The sequence below is a fragment of the Triticum urartu genome, chromosome 4 (assembly GCF_003073215.2).
Source record: "Triticum urartu cultivar G1812 chromosome 4, Tu2.1, whole genome shotgun sequence".
NCBI classification, from domain to species: domain Eukaryota; kingdom Viridiplantae; phylum Streptophyta; class Magnoliopsida; order Poales; family Poaceae; genus Triticum; species Triticum urartu.
Window position 1 is genome coordinate 526,422,696 of NC_053025.1, and position 9,350 is coordinate 526,432,045.

The 9,350-nt window shown below is 52.5% G+C and overlaps 1 protein-coding gene across 1 annotated transcript; it reads right to left on the minus strand.

Annotated features, from left to right (window-relative positions):
- Positions 1 to 637: 637 nt before the first annotated feature.
- On the minus strand, positions 638 to 4,134 carry LOC125552448 (leucine-rich repeat receptor-like serine/threonine-protein kinase BAM1). The gene is made up of 2 exons (XM_048716001.1): positions 1,529 to 4,134; positions 638 to 1,288 (listed from the first exon to the last, which is right to left on the minus strand). Exons 1-2 carry the CDS (start codon positions 4,092 to 4,094, stop codon positions 861 to 863), a joined length of 2,994 nt encoding a protein of 997 aa, XP_048571958.1. The 5' UTR covers positions 4,095 to 4,134; the 3' UTR covers positions 638 to 860.
- Between the last annotated feature and the right edge of the window lie 5,216 nt (positions 4,135 to 9,350).

Genomic DNA, 9,350 nt, shown 5'->3' on the forward strand with positions numbered 1-9,350 from the left:
CATCACTCGCGGCCGGGGCACGCCGTACCACCACCACCACTAACACGCACGGCACGCTTAAGAGAATGCTGCATGGTAACTCGATCACCGTCGATTCAGCCCTTGCCTGCCTTGTACGTAGTGTACTGATTCCCCGACAGTTTTTACAGTGTTACACAGACTGCTGGAAAGTCATATGAAACGAGTGCCTTGTGCAAGAAAAGACACGCTCCGAGACACGGCGGCCAGGCCAGGCCAGCACAGTGCGGCCAACATCTTTCTAACCCGACACAAGTGTGCCGTGCGAGCGTGTAGATGCCAGCAGCAGCAGCAGCATGGCCCGGGTGCGTCTGACGCCTGCGAGTGAAACCAGGCATGCACTACACTGTGGAGAGGAGATGAGATGACGGTTCACGTGCACGCGCCAATTTCACTTGGCCGCAAGCCATGCATGCCGCTGGGGAAGGTGAGCACCGCTACAGCGACGGCCGTCCGGAGCGAGCGAGCGTGCGCGTCCTCTCCTGCCCGAACCCTTGACGTGGGCGCGCCAGTGCGCCTGCGCCGCGCTGTGCATGCATGTCACCCAAGCACGCGTTCGAGCAAGCAGACGTCGAAGCGTGCACGTACGGGCTGCCTCGGGCCTCCTCTTTTCGTGTGATTTCAGAAACAAATCGCTTCGATTCAATTGGAGAGACGAGACCCACTAACCGCTTTGTACAAGCCAGTACCACCACTACAACAGAGATTACACCGGTCTAATTAATCCACAACATTATCATCATACCACTAATCTAGCACATGCCTGCACACGCATCCGGACACGCCACCACATTCCGAAGAGTACACCACAAGGTACAGGGGCCGCGACAAAGGTACAGCCACTAAATGCTGAGCAGATCCTGCTGCGCCGGGGAGTCCTGTGGCCCGTCCTGATGCTCCTCCTCTTCTCCTTCGGCTGTGGCCTCCGACCGCGTCGTGCCGGCGGTCATCGACGTCGCCCCTGGCATGTCGGCCAGGATCTGCACCACCTCCCGCATCGTGGGCCGCTCGACGCTCTGCTCGGCGACGCAGAGCATGGCGACGTAGAAGACGTGCGTCAGCTCCTGGATGGGCACCGTCGAGAGGCGCGGGTCGACGATCTTCATCACGCCTTCCTTGGTCGACCCGGTGGCCATCCGCACCCACTGCACGATGTCCACGCCGTCGCCGAACTCGCCCACCGGCTTGCGTCCGGTGACAAGCTCCAGCAGCACCACGCCGAAGCTGTACACGTCGCTCTTCTCGTCGACCTTCAGCGTGTAGGCATACTCTGAAAAAGGCACAAAAAACACAGAGAATGCAGCCACATAAGATCACATGCCAACAATTCCCAAAGATGATCCATTTAAACGACAAAGTGATGAGAGGCTGGCTTCAGTTCCAGGGCATGTGCAGCACAGTTGGTGCCACACAGCAAAAACAATCAGAGCATACCAAAGCTGAAAATCTCGATGATTTGAATCCAAAACGTTTGTGAAGAATGAAAACAGAGGAGGACCGTAATACATACCGGGAGCGATGTATCCGTAGGAACCGGCGATCGCGGACATGCACTCGGAGCCGCCGGCGTTGCCGTTGAGGAACTTGGCGAGGCCGAAGTCGGCGACGTGCGCCTCGAAGTCGGTGTCGAGGAGGATGTTGTTGGACTTGACGTCGCGGTGCAGTATCGGCGGCGAGCAGTCGTGGTGCAGGTAGCAGAGGCCCTTGGCCGCCTCCACGGCGATCTTGTACCGCGTCGCCCACTGCAGGTGGCCGCCCTTCTTGCCGTGGAGCACCTCGCCGAGGCTGCCGTTGGGCATGTACTCGTACACCAGCAGGTTGGTCTCGCGGTTGGCCGCGAACCCGAGCAGCCGCACGATGTGGCGGTGCCGGATCCGCCCCAGCGTCTGTATCTCGGCGGAGAAGCCGTAGTCGTCGTGAGCCGAGCCGGAGCGCCCGATGGCGGACAGCCGCTTCACGGCCACCACCGCGCCGCCCGGCATCGCGCCCTTGTACACGATCCCGGACCCGCCCTTGCCGATCACGTTCTCCTCCTTGAGGCAGTCCAGCACGTCGTCCACGGCGAAGTCCAGCCGCTGGAACGCCGTGATCCGCCACGCGCGCGCCTCCGCCGACCGCTTCAGCGACCGCGCCTTCAGCACGGCCGCCACGGCGAAGATGATGGACAGCGCCAGGAGGCCGAGCACCAGGAGAAGCTTCGTGGTCGACGAGAGGGACCCGAAGGCCGACGTGGCGACGCCGTGGCCGCCGCACGGGGACAGGAAGGCCCCGCAGAGACCAGGGTTGCCGGCGAAGGAGGTGGAGTTGAAGTAGGCGAACTGCCCGGTGGCTGGGACCTCGCCGGACAGGCGGTTGTACGAGAAGTCGACGGCTGTTAGGCTCTGCATTCCGGCGATGGGAGGCGGGATCTCCCCGTCGAGCGCGTTGCTGGATAGGTTGAGGTAGTTGAGGATCCGTAGGCTGGCGAGCGCGGCCGGGATGCTGCCGGAGAGCTTGTTGCCGGATAGGTCGAGGAAGGTGAGCAGCCTGCATCCCGCGATCGCCGGCGGCAGCTCCCCGGATATCAGGTTGCCAGACATGTCCACCTTTGAAAGCTGCTGCAACTTCCCAATAGCCGGCGGGAGCTCGCCGGACAGCTTGTTGTCGGCCAACAGAAGCTTCTGCAGCCCCACGAGGCCACCGATCCCCGCCGGCACCGGGCCAGATAATCGGTTGTTATACAGGCTCAGCTCCCCTATCGATGCCGACACCTCGTCGGCGTCTAGCCGGAGCTCGCCGGACAGCAAATTGTTGTGCAGCTCTACCTGTGTCAGGTTCTGCAACGTGAACAGCTTGGCCGGAATCGTCCCATTGAGATAATTCTCTCCCAGGCGAATCCTCGTCAATGAGGGGCACCCGGCGAGCCCGCCCGGAATGCCGCCAAACAACGAATTTCCAAGCGCGATGAACGTCTCCAGCCGACCGCCGGCGCATAGCTCGGTCGGCAGAACGCCGGTGAGCTTATTTGTGCTCACGTCGACAATCCTCAGCCTGGTTGCCGCCACACCAAGCTGCGCCGGCACTCCGCCGGTGAAGTTGTTCTCCCACAACTGCAGCACTTCGAGGTTCGGCAGGTCGCCGATAAATTCGGGAATCTCGCCGGCGAGGCGGTTCCGAAAGAGGTTCAGCAGCGTCATGTTCTTGAGGGCCGCGAAGCTCGCTGGGATCTCCCCGGCGAACAGGTTGTTGGACAAGTCGAGCGACTTCAGCGCGCTCATCGCGCCTATCTCCGACGGCAGCCGGCCGGAGAGGGCGTTAATCTGTAGAAACAGAGTGTCGAGCGCCGTCAGGTTCGCCAGCTCCGGCGGGACCGTGCCGGAGATCCCGCAGCTCGCCATGTCGAGCCGCACGAGCTGCCGCAGCCTCCCGAGCTCAGGCGGTATCCCGCCGGTGAAGCTGTTGAAGTACCCGAGGTACAGCTCCCTCAGCGTCGCCAGGTTGCCGAGCTCGGGCGGTATCTCCCCGGTGAGCTCATTGCCGGAGAGGGCCAGGTACCGGATGCGGCTCCATTGGCCGTACGACGTGGGAATGCTGCCGGAGAAGAAATTGCCGCCGAGGTGGAGGTGCACAAGGTTCGTGAGATTGGGGAGCGCGGCGGGGAGCGGGCCGGTGAGGTTGTTGTTGTACAGGTCGAGAACGCGGATGTCGGCAAGGCTGGCGATGAGGCCGTCCGGGAAGGTGGAATTGAAGAGGTTATTGGAGAGGTTGAGGGACCGGAGGTGCGGGACGGAGGAGAGGGCGGCGGCGGGGATGGGGCCGGTGAGGTTGAGGGCGGAGAGGTCGAGGGAGACGACGCGCGAGCCGGCGGCGTCGCAGGAGAGGCGCGGCCACGAGCAGAGCGGCGTGGCCGGCGTCCAGTGCGCGGAAAGGTAGCCCGAGGGGTCAGCGAGCGCCACGGAGAGGTTGAGGAGGGCGGCGGCTTCCGGGGAGGCGACGGAGGTGGGTGAGCCGGAGGCGGTGGAGCGGGTGGCGGTGGCCAGGAGCAGGAGGAGTACGGGGAGGAGAAAGGTGTGAGTGGCGGCCATGGAGCGTGCCATGGATGGGGGCTGAGCTGGAGTGGCGCTCGAGTTCAGGCGGACAGCGTGAGATTATATGCGCGTGTGCGGATCTTCCGTTTCAATTTCTTTCCTTTTCGCTTCCTTTTTTCCTTGGTGGAAAAAATGAAGCGGTACCGTGCGAGCATGCTGATTTCCAATGTTCTCCTTTGGTTCGTTTTTTTGTCAGAAGGTAAAAGCTTCAAAAAGAAAAGAAAAAGGTAAAAGGTAAAGATTCAAATTTACCTAGAGCACTAGGGCAATCGTCGATGGACAACTGTGGTACAATCTTTGAATCATCACAAGATTATTTTTTTTTGGCATCTTGAATCATCACAAAAAATTTCCGCAGTCTGTAGCAAAAAGGGGTCATATCAAATTACGGAAAGTTCGCTTGCCAATATTACCTTGATACTTTTTTTCATGGATACTCGATACTTTCATATACGGATTCTATAACTCCCGAACGTGCCCTGTTTTTGCTCCTTGTCCCGAACGCCTCCTACACCGTTGGTTTTTTCAGCTGGATAACATTTTTTCTCATGGATACCGGATACTTTGATATCATATATGCCACCATGACGGCAGCACATATCAGATTAACCATTTCTTGCGGTGGTTTTCGATGCATGATATTTACAGTGGTATCTTACAAAACATGAAATTGGTTGTGGCATACATCGAGTTCATCCGTGACACGAGCAAAAATGTGTTTACTTCCAGAAATGCTAAATTGAGGACAAGCTCCATGGAGCTAGTTATTTTTTGAAAATTTCGAGAATCACGTTTTTAAGTTTATTTTTTGAAAAAAAATACACACATTCCATACACATGATACCTCATGTGTGTAAAATTTCAAGATGATAAACGTTATGATGGGAGCTACACTAAAAAGACAATTATACATGTTATGATGGGAACTACACTATAGATATTACTAAATAAAGTCTTGATACAACATGTACTCCCTCCGTCCCTAAATACTTGTCTTTCTAGGCATTTCAACAAGTGACTACATACGGAGCAAAATGAGTAAATCTACACTCTAAAATATGTCTACATACATCCGTATGTAGTAGTCATTTGAAATGTCTAGAAAGACAAATATTTAGGAACGGAGGGAGTATAATAAAGTCTTGATAAAAATGATGATTATAGCATACATGTACTCCAACGTAAATAATTATTGAAAACAGAAAATTGGTGTTGTGAGGGGGAGAGGGGCCAGAGCCCCTGCCCTAACATGACGTAGGGGAAGGGCACAATCCTCCCTAATTCTAATTCAACTGGTTATTTGAGATGATCTGAATACACTTTAAGTGTTTGTTGGTAACATATATGGATTTTTACCATATTGATGTTTCTATTAAGTACCCATGGATTTTAGTTTACGCTCGAGAATTTGTCGGGACCCGCCTTGTTGAGAAAGCAGCTAACTTATAGAGATACATGACATGTTTGGTTCATGACTAATTTTGTCAGAACTAACCATAGGTAAATTGTGGCGGTCATAAAATGTGGCATACAAAATGACCACCACAACCGTGAAAAAATGTGGCAAAAAAATCTAGTCATTGACACCAAACCATATAGCTAGAGAAGTGTGGCAAACCAAAGGTGTGACAATTGACCAAACGCATGCGTGAGATATTGTTGCATGACTAAGGTTAGGTGTGACAACCTTAGGCCGCAAACCAAATATGCCGAAAATGTATCATTAAATACCTAAGCATACAACTACAGTCCATACTTTGAATCAAAATAAATTCCCATATGGTGGTACCACCATATATCATTTGTTTTTTTTAAGTTTGAAATGCCAATGGGTGTGATTTTAGTAAAGTTAATCAGATATTTACTTCTAGTTTTGATAACGAGCAAAACACTACGTACCTATCCAAAAACAAAAACTTACAACTTGGTAACTTGTAAAGTACAAAACACATCCTCCTCATATCTTTCCGAATTTTTTCTTTGCGCACAAGTTTTGGCTTGCCACTTTTTAAAATTCTAGCTTCATCAAACTGGCCAGACACTCAATTAAAATACTCTAAACATTGTTGCATTCCTTCCTCTTGGTGCTTCGACATAATTTTGATTCATATTTTAATTGATTCGAGGATCTATTGTGCTAAATTGACCATGGGCAGTTTTTTTCCTTATATTCTCATACATTGTTTTCCGTATGCATGCCTACCACATAGAATACGAAAATTTTGACCATGGGCAGTTTTGTGTGTTTTTTCGATGCATGTGAACCAAACATCCAACTTGGCCGAATTCTTGTTACCAATCATCTATTTTTGGATGCATTTTGTTTCCTATTCCGGTGTTTTCCTCATTCTTATGTTTTTAGAATCCGCCAAACCAAAGGACCTTAAGAAGGGGCACTAAACCTGGCCGGGAAACTGGAGAGGCGTCTCTTCTTATTCTATTTAACATTATGGCCAAATGACAAAGATGTTAGCCTAAAGTTTTCTCCTGGTTCGGGAACAAATGAATGTTGTTCTGCATCACATATGTAAGCATCCCTGCCGAATGTAGAGTACTCCTTCTGTTTCTACCTACTTTATAAAAAAATTATGTGAAAATATACAACAAGAAATGTAGATATAATGTGAAAATGTATTCACAATGAATCTAATGGTTTCAATTTGGTATTGTAGATATCAATTTTTTTCTTAAAAATTAGCAAAGCTAATATACTGAGTAAATAGAAAAATTGAGGGGTGGGTAAATAAAAATGGAAGCAGTATTTTGAATATAGTGCTATGCATCTAGAGCCCATCCGCAGGTGCAGCCCACAAAGCGGCGGGTACGGAGGAAAGCAGCCGAGGGAGCAGTGTCGTTGAAAGACTTAAATCCCTAAAGTTTCCGCCGATTGAAGTAGAGCCCATGTCGGGGAATCTGGGGAATGACTCGCGTAAATGCTGCTGGTTAAATCACCTTTGGCGCGCATACAGCACTTACACTGACGTGTTGGTCCCAGCATGCCTGGTCCCACCTGTCACTGAAAGACGATTCGATGCAGGAGCAGCTGAAGGGTGTGCGGGAGCGAGTCATCTTTCCCGTCTCAGGGAAGCAAGGACGCGGAGGAGCAGTAGGGGTCGCGTGTGCGGGAGCGCGGGGCCCACGGGCCAGCGGCAGCGCATGAAACACGAAGAGCGTGAGCCGTTGGTGATGTTCTCCGTCAGTGGGCGTGGGGCAGGAGACGCACGCTCCGTGTTGCACTGTTGCAGCTACAGGCGGAGCCCGGCCGCTTTTTGTGTTGCACTGTCGTCCAGCGTCGTTCGTGCTCCGGCGTAGTGTAAAATGAACGTGTGCCGTTCGTTCAAAAGTGTAGCTTAATAAGCCCTGTCTCTCATCATGCTCAGGCCCCATGCAGCATGCATGCATCCATCATCACACGGGGGCCGGGCGCGAGCACGTCTTTGGTTGTTTACCACCTCCAAAAGACGTGCAATGCAACACGGCCGACGTCCTACGGGGCGCCATCATGTTAGCAGCTCTAATAACAATGCGGCAGGCAGGCGCCTAACGGTGCATTAACCAAACGTACTGTGTGAGGTGCCGCGCAAGCATGAGCCAAGGCAGGCACGCAGACGATCGATTAGGCAGCTGGCTGGCGTTGGCAGCCAACACATATGGCATGCACGTACCCGCCGAGAACCAGCACGGTGCATGGTACCAGTACACGTGTTTGGTAAACTGCGGGATCATGCCTCCTGCATGCAGAGGTGCTTTCGTACAGTTGCTAGTCGTCACCTCGATCAAGACGGGTTGACGGCGGACGACGGACGGGGGCCATACGTGACGCAGAAACAACGGGGAGGATGAGGGTACGTGGAGTGGAGTCCGGGGCAGGCATGATGCGGCGCCCATGATTCGGTCCGGAAAACGCTGCGCGGTTTTGTCCCCGGACACGACCGCTAATCTGGCTCGGGCGGGCGGGCGGCGAGGAGGAAGACGAAGCAAATATGATGGTGCCTCTCTCTGTTCTGTGTTCCACATGATGATGGTTCGCGCGCGCGCGCGAACGACGGGAGCCCACCGCCGCCGCATCGGCTCGCACGCGGCGATGTGGGGCTCCGCTTCGGCCCGAGCCCAATGCGGATGCGCGATTAGTTTAGGTGTTGGCCCACTGCTTATGGAGTACCCTTGTAAACAAAGTGTGGCATTTTGCTTTGTTTTAGCCTCCCAACAGCAGACCAGCGTTCCTACGGAGCTCCGTTGCTTTGGATCCCTGTGTGGATACACGCAACGGAGGAGGATCCGCGTATTGCAGGGTGATGGGCTTATGGCAACGCATTACTTAATCTCTGGTGAACCGTCAGGTTCATAGAGCGGACAGCGATGCGCGCATCAACATTTAACAACAGCAACGGACAGCCCTTGTGCGTGTTCCGTGCATTGCAAAACCGCGAATCCAGAGCTTCTGTCCTCGTCTTTCCTTTGTTTCTGCGTACGTCGTTACAGTCGCAGAGAGAGAGAGAGAGAGAGAGAGGGGTCATGGACAAACCAGGATGCCGAATAATCAAATGCACTGTGGACACAACGAGCAGTAATACTGTAGTACTAGCTGGCTTCCGGCCGTGCCTTCTGTGGGAGTAATTCAATTAGCTCATACTCGAATGGTCGGCATTAGCCTGTCTTGACACGGAGCCAAGAGCTGACGGTTATTACTCAGATGGCATACATGTTGCATTCGTATCCTACGTCCCCCACGACAATCCTTGCCACAGCAAGACTGAGACTAGTCACAGAGGGGAGTAACTTAGAGTAGTAACATGCATATGTTACTAGTCTATGTTACTACCTTCATAGTGAGTAGTAACATATGTGTTATATTATGTATCACTTCATTTATTATATTGTAGACTTAGTTTTTTTTGATAAGTGTGATGTTACGGTAACTAGCTATGTTATCATATGTATCTGCTTTTTTATTAATTACATGTCACATTATTTATTTTGCCTAGATAAATATGATATTACAACCTATGTTACTTTCATTATAGATAATCTGATATAGATGAGATGGCTATCAGATTAGGAAAACTCCTAGTCCTACGTAGGCAAAGGTCTACTCTAGATAGTAGACTGTAGGCAGCTTAACAGTACGTACCGCTGCTCCCATGCACCGTTCGTCTCGAGCGTCTTCCGATCCTCCTTGTCTCCCGGGAACTCAATTTGGACGCTTCAAGTACTAGACTACGCAGCCATGCACGAAGCCCCAGTACCCTAGATTGCCCGGGGATC